The sequence below is a fragment of the Vicia villosa genome, linkage group LG4, assembly GCF_029867415.1.
Source record: "Vicia villosa cultivar HV-30 ecotype Madison, WI linkage group LG4, Vvil1.0, whole genome shotgun sequence".
In the NCBI taxonomy this organism is placed as follows: Eukaryota; Viridiplantae; Streptophyta; class Magnoliopsida; order Fabales; family Fabaceae; genus Vicia; species Vicia villosa.
This window is the reverse complement of record NC_081183.1, coordinates 146,015,853-146,034,707: the sequence shown is the minus strand read 5'-3', so window position 1 is coordinate 146,034,707 and position 18,855 is coordinate 146,015,853. Positions and strand designations below refer to the sequence as shown.

The following is an 18,855-nucleotide window of genomic DNA, read 5'->3' as shown; positions in this document are numbered from 1 at the left end:
AATGTTAAAAACCAAACCAAACCAAACCGATGAAAATATTATTGGTTCGGACCTTTTTTTGATCAAAAACCGGTCCAAACCGATCCGATTACACCCCTATCTATATCATTCTATTCTATCCAAACATAAATCAATTATTCTAAACTCAATTCTATTGAAATCAATTCTACTAAACTCAATTCTTCCAAAATCAATTCTACCGCCAATCCAAACACACCCTAAATTTACAATAAATAGTGCACAAGTAATATTAAGAGAGAGAAAAATGAGTAAGCTCTAAATTTTAAGTTCTTATCAAAATAAATTATAAACTAAAAAAACCCATAACATATCATGAAAAATATGACATATAACAAACATGTGTTTCATAAGCTCGTGAGAAAGTGGTGCCGAAGAGACCCTAAAAATCTTCTTTGCAAGTACTATGGAATACTAGTAGTCAATTTGAAACATCCTCTAATTTAAGGAAAGTAGATGAAGTTACAACACTTGACCCAATGAACATTATTCCTACATATTGAATACTTCCATTGAACAATGATTCATTGCATATCTAAAACAACAAATTAAAATTGTTTTCTTCCTGTTTTCTTGTAGACTCAAGAACAAGTTAGTTACCCAAAATTAACAAGCAAATCATTCGTAACTTCTAAAAAAGCTCAAAATCAAATCAAAACAGTCATTGAAGCAAAAAAACAGAAACCACAACATTGGTGTCATGTTAAACAACAAAATCTAAGACATTCATCACAAAACCAAATAAACATTTTCTTTAACATTACATAATGATGATGATTAATATACAAAAAGATTTTAACAACAAAAGAAAAAACATAAACTAAACCTACCTTAATTTCTTCAAATTTTCTTCATTATTTTTTTCTCTGGCAAATTCTTTCACTATCCCCAAACACCCCAAATCCTTTCTCCAATGAAACTCACAAATTTTCTCACCGACCCTTTCTCTTCATCTTCACCACCACCACCACCAACAACAACCACCACCCTTTCACCACTTTCACCACCACCACCACTGCTACTACTACTATTACTACTTTCCCCCACCGATTCCATCTCAGCCAACTCGTTCACCACAGACCGATTCAACTCACCGGAGCAACCAGGTCCAGACCGCTTACCCCCAAACCCTTTCTTGTTCCTCTTCTCTTTCTTCCCTTTCCCTTTCTTCCCACCTTTACTACTCTGAGCCAACCACTCCTCAAAAGCATCGATGATTTCATGTATGAGTTCACGGTTCGGCGACTCGTCCCATCTGACCCAGTAACTCGTATAGCACCTGAAACAGCTACAGTTAAAGAGAGTAGCATGATCGGTGTTTCTGACGGTGCTCCGTTTAGCGTTTCCGGTAGGGCTTGCAGCGGAGGAGCAGTAGATGAGGTAAGCCAAGACTTCTCTGTCGTCCGTTGAGAGAGCAGCAGCGAGGGTGAGGATGGTCGCCGGAAGGAAGGAGAGTTGGTCGGTGATGACCGGTGGGGTTGGATGAACCGTCGCTTTATGGTAGAGCTTCTTCATGGTTGAACAAAAAAAGATAAAGCTAGAGAGAGAAAGTGATTTTTGATATTCTTTTATTTTTCTTAGCAAACACCGAACAGAGAGAGATAGAGAGAGAGTGTTTGGTTTTTGATGTTTGAAGGGTTGATGAGTGTTTTTTTGTTATTGGAGTTGTTTGTTTTTGTTGACGTAGTTTTTGGGCTGGGGTTTGATAGGGTGTGACGCGGGACATGGTGATATGATGTACTATATTGGGGGGAGGTGGGACCCATGGGTATGATTTGTCCTTGTCGTCTCTTCTGGGTCTGTTTTTGAATCCTTCTTTATTTATACGGATATAAAGATTATATTTACTGTGTCCCCTTGTGTCAGAAAAAAAGAGTTATGCAGTACTACTTACTTATAAATAAAGATAAGTTATTGTCAATTCTTTTTGGGTGGAAGTAGTTTGAATAGTAGGAGTATACTCAAAATCAATCATACATTAGGTCTAAAATTCAATCATGCTATATGGCTCCAGCCGAACTCATAGTCACTAGTAGGACTATTTTTGATCCGGTCGGATCCAGATATTTACTCTCCCACCGAAATAGTAATTAGGTAAGTTGGAATCGGATCAAAATAGTGATGGATATTTTTTTTTTTACCGAAACTGAATTGATACTCTCGAATACTTAATGGGTACTTGGTCCGAACCCGATCGAATTAATTTTTTATAATATGATTGAGAATATTCATTGTCACATTCTTTATTAAAGTAATGATCGAATGCAAAGAGATTTTTCAAACATTGAAGTCCAAATATCAAAAGTGTCATCTTCAAGACTCAACTAACCATATAATTAATTAATTACCGTCAATTGCCTCTTGTACATTGAAGAATTATTGTAATTATTTTATCCAAATAATGGATGAATAAACAATGCTAGTAAATTAGGACAGAAGTAGAGACCAATGTCTTGAATATATTGATCTATTTATCATCAATCAAGAAAACCTTTAAGCATTGTAGCATCTTTCGATCTTCAGCTTTTACAAAGTTTATGATTATCCCTGTTTTTGTTAAATTTTATTTGAATCCAAAGTCTCGGATAATAATTCTAGTATATTTTCTACAATTTATTTATTAAAAATTAATTGCATTAATTTTTTAATTTTTTAATTTTTTAAATTGTTTTTTCACCACCAATTTTTTATAATAAAAAGAAATTTAATTAAATAATTAAATAATGTTAGTTTTTCATTCAAATCTCATATTAAAACATGGCATGTGACTATAGTTTTAAGACTCGGACAGACAACAGACGAATTAGTTAGACCATAAATTGAATGGTAGAGCGGTCTGATAAATTATTACTGTAATTGATTTTGTAAAAATTGGTGTGATCCAGTCGGTTCAGTTGTCTAATCAGTAAATCAGTGGGTTTCTTGATCTGACAACTTGATTTTTTTATGTTTAATATTTTTATCTTAATTGTAATTTTGATTTCTATTTTTATTTTCTTAAAATTTGGTGCTCGATTTTAAAATTTTATTTTATTAATATTTATAATTATGTAAATTATTTACAATAATTAAATAATATTAAAATTATAAAAATAAAATTTGTCAAATTTTAAAAATTAAAAACCTTACAAAATTATTATGATAGTAGTTTTACCAACTGCGTCATGAATCTCTTTGATTACGTGTGCGGTAAAACATTTGGGTCTTGAGAGTGTGCTTCTCTCAAGGTCTCAGGTTCGAAATCCGCTAAATACAAATTGCTTATTAAAAAAAATAGATTTCTTTGATGTTTAATTTGATTAAAGAGAAGAATAGTAAATTGAGAGTTACATAGGTAGTATTAATTGAAGGGAGACGTTTATTTTGAGAATAAAAAAATATTAGTCACATATAATATAATAATATTAAATTAAAAATTATTAAAAGAAATAATTGTACGATATGATAATACTTTAAACTGTTATTTTAAAAAATTCAAGTTATAAAATAAAAATAAAATTATATTTTTAAATTATTAGAATCCATGCCGTTCAATCAGTAACTCATTGGTCCAACTATTAACCCAATGACTCAATAGTTTGATCGGGTCTCCGGTCTGAATTTTAAAACATTGCGTGTGATATTTATTTTTTAACTTTTACCAATTAAATCACAATTAAATATTACAAACTCATTTTCTTTCTTGATTAAAATTTTAAATTTTTCTCGCATTTCTTTTTTCTCATACTTTCATACTTTCCTTTTAATTTTTTTCTCTTTTTATTTATTATTACTAAGACTACTAATAATTTATTTTTAATTAAAAAAATTAAAATTTATTTATTTTATAGGTCACTATGAACACAATATCTATTTTATTTTAATCAACATTGTCTTAATTTGAAAGACAAAATTCTTATTTTTAAATATTAATTTTTTTTCTTTCTCGATCCCACAATTCTTTTTTTCTTCTTTTTGTATGATATTATTGTTAATTTTAGAACTAAGTATATCATTTCAAATAATTTTTTTATCTCACAAATCATTATTAACATAATATCTATTTTATTTTAATTTATAATTATCCGAGACAGTTTTTATTTTAAAATGTTAAATTTTTTATTTTTTCTTCATCTCATAGATTTTTTTATATAATTATTTTATATAATTGAGTTTATATAATTATTATTTATTTATAATTAAATTAACTTATTTTAAATTTATAAGTGTCTATATAGAGCTCGGATATCTTACTAGTTTTATAATAGAAAAAAGAGAAATACTTGCATAGATACGAACCTAAACCCATATTTTTAGGCACAACCAATGAAAAGAGAGAGAATAAAAATTTATTTAAATTTTAATTTCGGTTTTAATTGGCATCATGGGGTGGTTGAGATAAAAGAGGAGAGAGACAATTTTATTTTTAATTTTTAATTAATAAAAAAAAATGTGATTGATTGTGTGTAAGTACAGGTGGGAAAATACTTAGATGAACACAACTATAACACATGGATTTACACACAACCAATCATGTTTTTTTATTAATTAAATAATAAAACTAAAATTATCTCTCTCCTCCATTATCACAACCACCTTCTATGTTGGCAATTAAAAACGAAATTAAATTTTAAATAAATTTAAATTCTCTCTCATGTGTTATGGTTGTGTCTACGTAAATATTTTCCTAGAAACAAAAGCAAAAAAAAGCAAGAAAGAAACCAATGTGTTATGATTGTGTCTCCGTAAGTATTTTCCTAGAAACAAAGGAAAAAAAAAAAAAGCAAGAAAGAAACCAAAGACCAAAAAGAGCCTCTTGGTCATTCCTTTCTTATAAAACCAAAGTTTCAAACTTTTAATTAAAGGATGACCATATAACCGAGTTAAAAGAGTTTATAGTAAAATATGTTGAAAGTTGTTGTAATGAAATCAATGATTTGTTAATATACTTTAATATAGGATAGTGAACTTCTTGAAAATTATGTTAATGACTTTGCTTGTGACTTCGTCAAAGCTTTACAGTATATTTACAAGTCTCAAATTCCCTTTGACTGCTCTTGGCTTATGAATTTGCAAGTGTTTTGTATTTAGGTTTAGATTGGTCATCGTGAATTTGTGTTGAATATTAAAGATGCTGTTTTTTTTTATTTAATTACATTCGAATGCTATTATTGAGTAATGCTTACTTGATCACAACCGCAAATTAAATTTGTTTAGACACACACTCATAAATGGAGGAAAAAAAAAAAAAAAGAGAAAATATAAAATTTGACTATTAATTTTAAAATTATTAAATAATGTGTAGTTTTGTGAGTGTGCCTAAATAATTTGTATTTGTATTTGTGCCCATACAAAAATTACCCCTATTATTTGATTGTACAACAAAGTAGAGTTACGCGACTTGATAATAGAAATGGTTAGATTTTGTTTGGATAGATAGAATTGACTTTGGCTAATATGCATAAGGATTTTCCTTATGCACCATGCATAAGCCTACATAAGTCATTGGATCATGTTTTTTTAATCCAGTATTAAGTATTGAGTATTGAGTATTGAGTGGTGAGTATTGAATATTGAGTAATAACAATTGATGTCTAGAATTTGATCCAATGATCCATAATAATCTATGCATGGTGCATAGATTTTTATCTATGCACGGTAACTGCACCGATAGAATTGGATAAAATGAGATTGCATGAAATGAAATAAGTTTATGATTATTTGTTTGATTGATTAAATGAGGATATAATTAGATATGACAACAAAATTTGATCCTTCATTAATATATGTTGTATGAGTAATTTATGTTGAATGTTGTTATTTAATTTGATTTTTGATTTTTAAAAATAAGAAAAACTGAAATATAAAAATTTGAATTAGTAATCTTGATTATATATATTTATTATCTATTTAGTATGTTGTTACTTGAGCATACTGGGTCCCATTATCTTACTGTAAATACTTGATTTTTCTTTCTATTTTATTATCTATCTCTACCTTCCATAACATGAATTCGGTAAAGACTTCAAATTTCTTATTCAAGAAATACACCCAACCTTAGTCAAAAAAAAAAAAGAAAATAAATACACCCAACCCTTGCAAGAAAAATCATTTGTGAAAGTCATAAAATACCTGAAACCACCCATAGAAACCTCTTTGATAGGCTCCCACACATCATAATGCATATAGTCTAAAATTCCCTCTATTTTGTACTTTTCAGTCTTGAACCAAATACGAAATTATTTTCCAAGTACATAATTCTTGCATAAATCCATCTTGCAACTATAAACACCATTCAATATATTTCTCTTATGAAGTTCCATCATCTCACTCTCACTAAGATGATCCAGACGCATATGCTAGAGTTTGGTCGCATCATTATTAGACTCAACTGATACAACACCCCCTACAATATTATTCCCCAACAATTTTTAGATGTTACTTGCAATTCTTATTACTCTCACTACAGTTAAGGCACCTTTTCTTACCTTCAGAATATCCATATTTCCATCATACATGTAGGAGAAACCATTTTCTTATATAGTACCTAAGGAAATCAAGTTCCTCTTCAATTCTAGAATATATCTGACACCGTTCAATATTCACACACCACTATCGTCCCTGACAATTATAAGTTGTCCCATTCTAGTAACAGTACATGCTTTATTACCACCTAGATAGACAAATCCAAAATTACCTGACCTGGATGTAGTGAACCATTCCTAGTGTGGAGTTATGTGGTAAGAACAACTAGAGTTAAGATTCGACACATATGTGCACTTGTTGGATGGAACACACTATATAAATTGCTTCACTACCGTAATCATTGGTCTGAACCACATTTGCATAACTAGATAAGTCGTGCTTACTATTTGGATATATGTTCTTCTAATGCCCAATCAATTTGCAACTATAACATTCAATTGTTTTTTATTCTTAGATTTATACCTCTTCTTTCTAGAACTTGTTTACCCTTGTTCCACCCATGATCTTTACCCCCTCCCTCACGTATATATTATCTTCTTGATTTCCTTCCTCCATACTTTGTCTCTTTGAGAATGAGACAAAAGTGTGGTAGTAATCACATCAAGACTAATAATGTATTTTTTGTAGGTAATAGTAGTTACCTAGTGATCATAAAAGCCACGTAACAAGCACAACAAGATAACTTCCTTATCAGTGATTATGTTATTAAATCACTGATAAGTTGTTGCAAATTAGATCCTTCCTGTATCTTTAAATTGTATAGTCGTTGCTTCACGAGCAATTTATTCATTAACGTCTTTGACATATACTGACTCTATAATTTTTCTCAAATATCATTCGGCATCGTTAGGTCTAAAATATAATACATCATCTTGTATGAAACACATAGACGAATCAAAAACGCAATTTTCTCCTTCATCAATGCCCAATCAACATCCTCCATATCGACCAGTTTCGTCTCAGTAGTGGTTTTTGATAAACTTTACAGAGCCAACAAATAACTTTAACCTTTCTTCTCGTAATATGAAATTACATGTCACTTATAATTTCACACTAGGGTTATTGTCATCTGATACCAATTGTTAGAACAACGACCAATGTAAAAGATTAAGAGAAATAAAAGTAAAAGACAATGAATTCAATCAATATTTGTTAACGCAATTCGATTGATGATGCCTACCTCTATGACAATAGAGCGGCTATAGTTCGTTTTTATTTTTGTAATAAAATTAAGGTACGGTGATACAAGCAATATATAATACTATGATTCAGTTTAGATTGATACCCTTGAACAACCACTCCCAGGTCACATGCTACAATAAGTAGTTTTACCTAACATTAGAGATAAGAGAAGTGTTATAAACACTCTCTTTTTAACACACACTCTAACTCTCACTCTCTTTTTAACACTCTCTATCAATACATAATCTTAAAAAAAAGGCAATCTGGCACACGCTAGAAAAAAAAAACACTTGTTTTCCATAAACATTTATCGTGATAAATATTTATGGTATAAAAATAAGGGTTAAATATTCAAATCCCCCTGTAACGTTAGCGAGTTTTAGTTTTAGCCCCTGTAAAAAAAATATTGATCCTCCCTGATCTTATTTAGATTCCATCAACAAACCCCCCAATTGCCTAGTGACATGAAAGATTCTATGTTTTGTTTCCAATATTTACCACGTATTAAAAGTTATTTTTACACATGGCATTTTGATTAAATTTTATGGCCACTGGATATATAGTTTTAAAAAATCCCCTTGAAATTCTTAGGGTTCATCAGTGTTTGTAGTTTCTTCATATGGGCAGTGCAAAGACGAAGGCGTAGGCTGCAAAGACGAAGAAGGTTCTTGCGAAGACGAAGAAGGTTCCTGCGAAGACGAAGCAAAGGAGCATCGAAGCCCTAGAAGACGAAGTAAAGGCTGCGAATACGGTTGATAATTTCTCAGGTAAGTTTTTCGTACACTCCTTCCACGTTTGTTGGTAATATTAGGGCATCTGGGTATAGTTTTTGGGAAATATGAAATTCCATCTAATTTCTTAACAGGGATCGGGACATTTTAACTTCACCTGTCACCACAGGGGTGAACTTGTTAGGGACAATCGAAATGAACTCGTATACAAAGGGGGTGTTGAAACAAAGGTAACTGGGGTACACGATGTGAGTTTTACAATGGAGGGTGTTATGATGTTGGTTAGTGAGCTGGGATATAAGGATGATAGAGTTAGGGTTTGGACAAAAGTACTAGAGATTCAAGATGGATTTATTCATATAAGAAAAGATGATGCGTTAGACTTTGCTTCTTACTTCAGTTTAATGGGTATTGATGGGGATATATTTGTGGAAAATGGACAGGAAAATAGGGAAGATGATATAGCCAATGGTCCAGGAATGTTAGAAGAGGAGTTTATTGATAGGTTAGATGATAGTGAAGATGAAAGAGCCACGAATATTCATGATGGCTTTGAATTACTTGATGTTACTTTACCCATCAGAGTAGATGCAAGTGGTAGTGGGCTTTTTGGTAGGTCCAATAAGAACATGGATGATGATGAATACTTTAGTGATGAGTTAAATAGTTCTGACCCAGATGATTCAGGTGATGAAAAAAGGCCCAAGTTTGAGAGATTTAAGAAAGAGCATCATAACAAGGACTATAAATTTAAGTGGGGTATGGAGTTTAATTCACTTGTTGACTTCAAATATGATATTCGTGAGTGGTCAGTGGTCAATGGGAGGGAAATTACTTTTGTGAAAAATGAGAGCTATAGAGTAAGGGTAGAGTGTAAGGCTAAATGTGGGTTTTTGGTCTTATGCTCTAAAGTGGGCCACAAACACACCTTTTCTATAAAAACACTTAAAGACACCCACACATGTGCTAGGGTATTGAACAATAGATCTGCCATCTATAAATGGGTGGACAAGCATGTGGTGAAGATGCTGCAAACATCTGAAACTGTCAGGATTAGTGACATAATACAAGAGATAAGGCAAAATATTTCCATTGGTATAAGTGTTGCAAGAGCTTGGAAGGCCAAGATGATAGCCAAGAAGGTGATTGAAGGAGATGCTGATTCTCAGTATGCATCCATGTGGAGGTATGCAGCTGAGTTAACAAGGGTAAATCCTGACAACATAGTCACGATTAATAAATGGATGTAGCCCAACCATACAACCAAGGTTTGGCTCCTTGTATTTTTGTTTTGATGGCTGTAAGAAAGGATTTATAAATGGATGTAGACCTTTTATGGGGATTGATGGGTGTCACTTGAAGACCAAGTCTGGTGGGCAACTACTAATTGATGTGGGTATGGATGCTAATGATCAATGCTTCCCTTTAGCATTTGGTGTGGTTGAGACTAAAACTAAAGAGATTTGGAGAGGGTTCTTACAACTATTAATGGAAGATATTGCAGCACATATGATTTTAGGCTGTGAGTTTCCCTTTTCTATTATGAAAGGTGTTATATTTAATGCCTTTCTAAGAGATATTTATCCATGGTACAAAAATATAACTAGGAAACAAGTTAAGCTTGATTGTGAAACATTTTATGAGGCTAAGCGAGTTAAAATGAAAAAAATCTATGTCTTTGATTAACAGGATCAGTCTTATCACTGATTTGTGGTGGCCTGGTGAACAAAGAATAGCTTACATGACTGTGACTGGACATTTATTGATTCAAAATGGCAGCTTCATAAAAGAGTTTTATCTTTTAAGAATGTGCCACCACCTCATTATGGGGAGGTTTTATGTTGGGAGTTGATTAAGGTAATGGATGATTGGGGGATAAGGGACTAGGTGGCTTCAATTTCAGTAGATAATGCTAGTACCAATGATAATTTCATTGCTAGACTGAAGAGGGATTATTCTGGCAGGAGAAATTTACCATTATATGGCAAATTATTTCATGTAAGGTGTTGTACACACATCTTAAATTTGTTGGTGCAGGATGGTCTTGATATGATTAAAGTGATTGTTGATAAGATTATATTTGGTGTCAAATACTTGCTGAATTCTGAAACAAGATGTAAAGCATTCAAAATAATTGTGGATGAGTTACAGCTTGAAGGCAGAATGCAGGTGTTGGATAACAAGACAAGGTGGAACTCGACTTGGTTGATGTTGTCCACTGCATATCACTACAAAGATGTGTGGCCTAGATATGCTAATGAAAATGGTGCATTTCTCACTTTTTTTCCTGAGGCAAATGACTGGGAAGATGTGCATGATATTTGCAAATTTTTCGAGGTTTTTGCTGATGTTATTGCAATTATAAGTGGTACTTCATACCCTACTGCTAATCTATTTTTGGCTGAGCTTTACAGTGTGAAGGTTCTACTTGATAAACCTTCTAGCGTCTCAAATAATCCTCAGTTGGAATCACTTGCTAATGAGATGAAGTTGAAATATGACAAGTATTGGTCAGTGTCTAATAAATTGATTTCTATTGGTGAAGTACTTTATCCAAGGTATGTACATTACATTGTACATTGATATTATGTTGCCTTGTGTAGCTTGATATGTTGCCTAATATGATGTATGAATTGATTAATAAATATATGTGGCTGCCTTGTTCATATTTGCTTATGATAATGTATGTTTGATAGAATTGTGGTATGTTTGAGGCATGTTGTGTAGGAATTGATTAATAAATATATGTAACTGCCTTGTTCAGATTTGCCTATGATGATGTATGTTTGATAGAATTGTGATATGTCTGAGGCATGTTGTGTAGGAATTGATTAATAAATATATGTGGCTGCCTTGTTCAGATTTTCCTATGATGATGTATGTTTGATAGAATTGTGATATGTCTGAGGCATGTTGTGTAGGAATTAATTAATAAATATATGTGGCTGCCTTGTTCAGATTTGCCTATGATGATGTATGTTTAATATAATTGTGATATGTTTGAGGCATATTGTGTAGGAATTGATTAATAAATATAAGTTACTGCCTTGTTTAGATTTGTCTATGATGATGTAAGTTTGATAGAATCGTGGTATAATAGTGCCTAAGATGCAATTAAATTACCTTGTGAGTTGTGGTATAATCTGCTACCTGTTTGCATGAGAATTTAATTGTATCTATGACCTATTAGATTACCTCCCTGTGAATTTAATTATATATGTGGCCTATTATGTTACCTGCCTGTCAATGATGAAAATTAATTATGAGGCCTGATATGTTTCCTTGTGAATTATATGTGAGGCCAATGTTGTTACCTTATATTCTACATTTATCTACTAGGTATAAAATGATATTCATCAAATGGGCGTATCCCTTATTGTATCCAAATTCAACCCAAGCTACGACCTATGAACAGGAGCTGGAAACCAACTTAAATTCCTTCTTCCAATTGTACCAAGATGCCTATGGTACTACAAACGATGAGATTGCCCCTGTATTTGAAAGTCAAGAAGTATGATCTAGTTCAGGGTTAGGAATGAGGAGTTTTGAGATGTTTTTGTGGGTAATACTAATTCAAAATCTGATCTTGAATTATATCTTGAGGAGTCTCCCTTGAAAGTTCCCCCTAAAGCCAAATTTGATGTTTTAACATGGTGGATGGAGAATGAAGCCAAGTATCAAGTTCTTAGTAAATTGGCGAAGGATATCCTAACCATTCCAGTTACTAGAGTTGCGTCAAAAGAAACTTTTAGTGCTGGAAAAAGGGTTATTGATCCAAAACGAGCATCAAAGAAAACTAAGACAATTGAAATGGTACTTTGTGGGGGTGACTGGGTGAAGGAGAAGTATGAGATTAAGAAGCGTTGCACTGCTTCTGTTGTAAGTAAATTTTGCTTTTGTATTTAAATTTATTATGTATATCGGTTAATATGTTATCTTACTAGATGTTTTTCATTTGTAGCTTGAGATACCATAAGATGAACCTTTGACATATCATTTTGGTGAAGATCCAAGTGTCGCTGCTTCGACAAATGCAAGTTGATGGATTTTATTTCCAATGTCAATGATGAGTTTATTCTGACGCATAATTTATATGTAATGTTATTTTGAAAACATAAGTTTTATAACTTATGTTTATACTTATAACTTATATTTTGAGTTGGTGTTGTAATTTGATGGTGTCCCCAATCCCCGTAAGTCCATTGGATGTAAATGTAATGTCTTTGTTGACACTTTTAATAGGATTTTGGTTGTCAATGATGAATTTGTTTTGAGGCATCATATGTAATGCTACAATTTTGATGACTTTGTTTTGGTACTTGATCGGTCACCAATTTTACTTATGTTCCATCAATTATTTGGTAAAAATCGATCATTTCGGTAATGTTATGGTTTGTCTGTTCATTGCTTTGATTCAGTTATTTCACATTTTGTAAATGGATGTTATTTTTAGTTTTCAGTAGAGTTAAATACTTTTGATCGCTTGTGTTGGTAGTTATTGGTGATTTCAGGTGCAAGGAAGGATCGCTAAGAAAATGGCACTAGAACATAAGGAAACGAAACGAGAAAATCTGAGGCAGAAGCTGACACGGGTGCCCGTGTCAGCCCACAACATCAAAAGGGGCGTTTTGGGAGAAGTCAGAAACTCACACGGGTGCCCGTGCAAAGGACACGACCGTGTCAGTTGGAGCGACCATATTTAGCTGATTTTCTTTGTTTCAATATTTCAAGCTTCATTAAGGGCGTTTTGGACATTTCACATGGATGAAAAGTAAAACACACTACTTAGACCTATATTGGAAGAAGTCTTGGTATCTTGGTGTTTACGGTGATTTCCGGTAAACAACCGCTAGTCCTCCAAACTATAATAAATATGATTTGGTTACTCGCAGGATCGACTAGATTGATCCTAGGACATGGTCAAACGAAAGGTTTATTGATGTGATTTGGTTCATACCTGTTTGTTTTGATTTATGTTCAAATGACTAATCATTTGAGATAACGCTGGTTATATGAGTTAGTGTAACTTCGACGCATAAATCGTAATAAGAAAACATGTAAATTGCGAGAATGTAAATTGCAAGAAAATTAACATGCAAGAATGTAAGTCGCAAGAATATAAATTGTAGGAAAGTAATGTGCATGAAATTAAATGACTTCGAAAGTAAAAGTTTAAACAAGGAAAGTAAAGAAATCGAAAAGATATTTGATAAAAGTAAATACACATGTATTCAAATTGGTGGTGTCATACGTACATTTCTCAGCGAACTCTTTCTCTTAACACTTGATACTTGAGCAATATGTGAGTGATTTGTACAAAATGAACACCCGAAATCCTATCATTAAGACTCCTATTTATACTAAATTTGACCCTAACGGTCATACAATAATCTAATGCCACGTTATCCACGAGAACTCTGGGGATGCCATCTGTCTATGTGCAGTTACATAAATCGTTTCGCAATTCAAATCTTCCCGCTCAAGTCCTTTTCGACATGTGGCCATATAGTTATATTCGAAAATGTTACGGAAATACATTAAGCTTCAGTACTTTATGTAATTTTCCGCGAAATGTCTAAGTCTTGGCAAAGATATCTTCCGTGTTAGCTTCGATACTTCTCTCCTTCGTTTCAACTTAGACATCTTCTTGAAGCATGGCCATCAGTAGCCATTTTTTTTAAATCTTCGAAGATGGTCATCAGTAACCATCATTCTTTGAACTTAAAACCTTCGAAGATCAACTTCTTAAACGAAATCTCCAGCTAACAAATTGCCCCCAATAAATGCCTGTTTCGATAAACGAGAGAAATGGGCGTTTCTTGCCATAATGGGATTTCGTTTTGCTTTCTTAGAGTCCCGAGACTAATAATTGACGTCATAATCAATTATGACTCTATTTCCAAAATGTCTTGTCGCTTTCAAAAACGTCTTCTCAACAGTTACATTCCCACGTCTTGACCTTACTTTATGATCATTACTCCTATATCCTAGGAATAGAGCTGGTGACTATTCGACCGCCGTTGGATTAAATCAATACTTGCCGCGTGTCCTTTAGGCTTTACCCAAAAGATTTGAAAGGGTTTCCGTTAAACCTTTAAATACTTAGTCTTTTCCTCTCTTTTTCTCTTTCAGTTCTATTCCTTCAAACTCTTTTCAGAAAAGACCGTACTTAGTTTCCTCCAAACTTCTTCCTCAAATCAAACATCCTTCAATGGCGTCTTCTTCAAATGCTCTCCAACCAGTTCTGAAGCTTCAGAAACCTATGCAAATGGGGAACCAAGAATACATACCAAATCCGAATACTGCGGAGGAACGCGCCATTTACACTTCTCAGGTAATCATCCCTTTTGAACTTTCTGGAAAAACTTATGCTTTCATGGGCCCGTTACCAGGAGAAAATAGTTCACCAAATAAATTCTTTCCTGCGTATTATAAGACTAGGCCTCTGGTTAGCAAGATTAAAATAGACGATGAAGGTAATCCAATCTTCGAGGATTCTAACCCTACAGAAGGGGCTTCGACTGCGCCTCCCGTAGCCTTAGAGAAAATTAGGTTAGATTATGTAACCAATTTTGTGAAGGTTTTTAGGTCAATCCCTTTAGCAAAAGATCCCGAACTGTACTATTCTTGGTTAGCCAAAGTGGAGAAACAGAAGGCTTCTTTCTGGCAAGAGTTAGGGATTTATGACCTAATTCAATTGTCCAAGACTGGTTTAGAGTATAACCAAACTATGTTAGTAGCGTCAGTCCATTTCTGGGACGCTTCTCACAATACCTTTCACCTTCCATGTGGAATGATTACTCCAACCATTTTCGACGTAGCTGCCATCACAGGGCTTCGACCGACTGGGGAAACCTTTGATCCTAATGTCTTGGATGTTGATACTATCAACTTCAACGAAGCTACAGTCACTTATACTGCTTTCATCGAGCAATATCATGATCAGGCAAATGCTGCAGTCTCTGACGTAGAACATATTGCTTTCCTGGCATTATGGCTTTCGAGGTGTGTTTTCTGCTCTAGGTCCATACAAGTAGCGAAAAGATATCTTTGCATGGCTAATCAGTTACATGATGGTAAGAAACTGAACCTGAGCCAATTAATTCTAGGATTTCTTTACGAAAACCTTGGTGAAGCTGTAGATCTTGTAAAGACTTACACAACAGGATCTCTCCTTTTTGCTGGTCCCTTCTGGTTATTACAATTGTGGCTTAATGCCACCTTCGAAGCTCACCTCCCATTCCGGGGCGTCGTCAACGAAGAAGTTCCAGAAATCAAAAATCGAGCTGTCGAAGGGACTAGATTGGCCTTGTTAACCCCGAAAGAAGAAACTGGGAAACTTCGTGAACATTTCTTAGCATATGTAATGATGTTTGCTAAACGTTATCAGTTCAGTTCTTCGATGGCTCCATTTGTACGAAGAGCTGTAGGTCCTGAATGGTTTACTCGAGAGTTTCCTACAACATCTCAGGATCACCAAGCTGAGTCTTTGGCTATTTGGGAAGCTTTTCTTACCCCGAGGTTATTATATCACCGCCTTCGACCTTCCAAAGGTCAATGTATCCTCGTTTGCTATCAGCCAAATCTTGTGTCGAGACAGTTTGGGTTGGTCCAAGTGAAGCCCAAGTGTCTGTATGACAAAAGGAACCACATGTGCTTTCGTACTTTATATCTAACTGAAGATGAATGTGATACGAAGATAGCCAGATATACTGATGTTTTCACCCTTTCTCCTATCTCTTTCGTTCCTGCTTTCTATTCCACTCCAGATTTTCAATAATGGTGGTCAGATTATTATACCACACAAATCTATGATGTCGAAGGCCTTACTCGAGAACTAACTGAAGCTTTTACTGCTGTGCAGGATAAATTCCACAAAGGTACCTCCACTCACATTAAAGAAATCCAAGCTTTTCAAAAGTTCTTTGAAACTATTTACAGGCCTGATGATCTTAGTCGGACCGTTCACGAAGCTGCTGTTATTTTACGTGAAAAGTTTTCTGCAAAACTGGATAAGTTGAAATTGCCCCCGTCTGTTCGACCAGAACTACGTTATGAAGTGGCATTTAAACTTAATCCTCCAAAATTCCCTCCACTACCAAGTGCTGATTTTGGTGTGGCTTTAAGTCCTCCTTTCCCAGACTGGTTCGTGTGTGGGAATGCTTTCAAAATTCTTCAAGAGAGTACCAAAAAACGCGCTGAACGAGTGGTCCCGACTAAGCATACCCTGGATACTTTCAAAGGGCATCTTCATATAGATCTTGAACACGTTCGTGTCTTGACTCCAATACCCGAAGGTTTGGGTCTAGTTAATCTTTAGACTGACTCTTCTTTCTCTTATCGAAATAATAATTCCAATCTTTGTTACAGCTGTTGCTTGAAAGAGAAAGGTTAAAGCAACTGCTGCGCAGAAAGATTCTGAGGCCTCGAAGAGCAATAAGCCAAGAGGGAGCGATTCTATTACGACTGACGCGAAACCCACGGTACACACACATTTCATATTCCAACTTGCACGTCTTACGAATAGCGCTTATTTTTCTCCTTTTCACTTTTCAGAGTTCGAAGCCTCCAATGCCTTCGAAGCGAAAAGTTCTTCCAACTACTACTCCAGACGTTGCTTCGGATGAGGAAGACAAGTCTCCTCCTCGTACCAGGCAAGGGCATAAAAAGAGACAAAAGGTCACCACACCTGTGGGCAAAGGGAAAGGACCTGGGTCTTCGAAGATCACTTCTTCGAGTGATAAGGTGTCTTCTGAAGAATCGCCTTTAAAAGCCACTAGTAATGCTCTCGTGATGGAAAGCCACAATTCAAGTCCAGCCACTAATACAGCTAAGGTATCTAGGCTTTACCACATAATCATTTCTATAAATTTTATTACGAATGATTAAGTTAACGTCACCTTATGATTGCAGGATGATATTGGAACAGCTACTTCTGATTTCAACTCCTTCAACGCTGCCATTGTCCTTGGTAATCTTCAAGGTGAGCAAAGAAGTCTTTTGCTTATGTCGAATGATTCTCTTGCAACTCTTACACCACAATTAACCATATTTGTTCATTTTTGCAGATGTCCCTCAACACACCTCTCATATACTTTCACCAGTCCTCGAAGACGCTCCTCCTCTTGCCACTATAAATACTGTATCCTCTGTTGAAGGAAGCCATTCGACTGATGATTCTCCTCCTACTCGCAAAGACGCAAACATGGGTGAGGAGGACCAATTCTCAGGCGAAAATAATGCAGCTGTACCATCGACTGGGAGTGAGGACACCGTATCTGATCAAGGTGTCGTGGAAGAAACCTCCAAGTTGATCGAAACTGACCTCTGTGAAAATTCAAATTTCGAAACTGTAGTTATTCCTGAAACTACTCCAATGCCTGCCCCAGCCATACCTACTCCTTCAGAATTGGAGCAACTTAGGCAAACTGATCCTCTCAGCTTTCTTAAAACCATGATGAACATTGATAGTACTTCAGCTCTTGCGTCCGAAGCTTCTCCAACTGTTCAGACCAAGTCTGGAGACAAAGAGGACACCCCCGGCCTTCTTCATCAAATAAAGGAGAATTTCTTCGAAACGAACCTCGTCGAAATCTTAAGTAAGGACTCCACGAGATGTCATGTCTTGAAGCAACTCTTGAAGAGAGTGGATTTACTTCTGGTTTCGAAAGAGGTCTCAGATGTGATTGTACTTCTGGGCTCTTTAATCGACCAGCTTCAGTCTAACATTCTTGGATAGAACAGTGTTACTGAGCAGCTTGCTGCAAAAATGGCTTCTCATAGTTCTTCATGGAAAGCTGCCACTGAGGAAACCAACAAGGGTGACGCTCTTAGGTTAGAACGTTTGAAGAACCAAGAAGAATATGATAAGTGTGAGAAAAATATACAATCTTGGAAGCAAGAGATTAAGAAACTTGAAGAGAAGATACAGGAAGCTGAATCTCGCCAAGCAACCATTCGACAAACCAATGATCAAGAGATAGCTGAAGTAGCGCGACTAGGTATCCAACACTTCGAAGCTGCGCAGAAATTGGTGCCAGAGATCGAAGAGTTAAAGAAGCAACGAGCATTGCTTGAGCTTCGTATGTCTTCGTGGGAGGCTCAGTATTCGAAGATCAAAGATAGCCTTCCTAGGGATTTCAGTTAATTTTCTTCGAACTTTGTATTACTTTTTGTGGCGTAAATCCCTTTGTTTTGTAATCGCTCATTTTCAGAATATATGTATGCAAAACTCGTCTTTTTATGTGTTCACATTTTGCTCTGAGATGACCAATGGTAATGTTTAGCAATATTTCAAAATATTATCAATATATTTCTTTTTACGCCACAGTAACCTTAATGAATGCCTCACGCGGATCGATTGCCCTTCGCAGTCCTAGACTTGACGTTTCTCCTCCCCTTAGCCGTAATCATCATTATTTGCTGACGTCATTTCCTCTCAAACGTCTCTTTAAGACGT

At 34.7% G+C, this 18,855-nt stretch overlaps 1 protein-coding gene across 1 annotated transcript; it reads right to left on the bottom strand.

Annotated features, from left to right (window-relative positions):
• Window positions 1-694: 694 nt before the first annotated feature.
• On the bottom strand, window positions 695-1,681 carry LOC131599874 (uncharacterized). Its single transcript, XM_058872118.1, has one exon. The coding sequence runs from the start codon at window positions 1,531-1,533 to the stop codon at window positions 901-903; it is 633 nt and encodes a 210-aa protein (XP_058728101.1). The 5' UTR covers window positions 1,534-1,681; the 3' UTR covers window positions 695-900.
• Between the last annotated feature and the right edge of the window lie 17,174 nt (window positions 1,682-18,855).

Bases quoted from the DNA above. Each gene is read 5' to 3' on its own strand.
- LOC131599874 (XM_058872118.1), bottom strand. From the start codon at position 1,533: ATGAAGAAGCTCTACCATAAAGCGACGGTTCATCCAACCCCACCGGTC.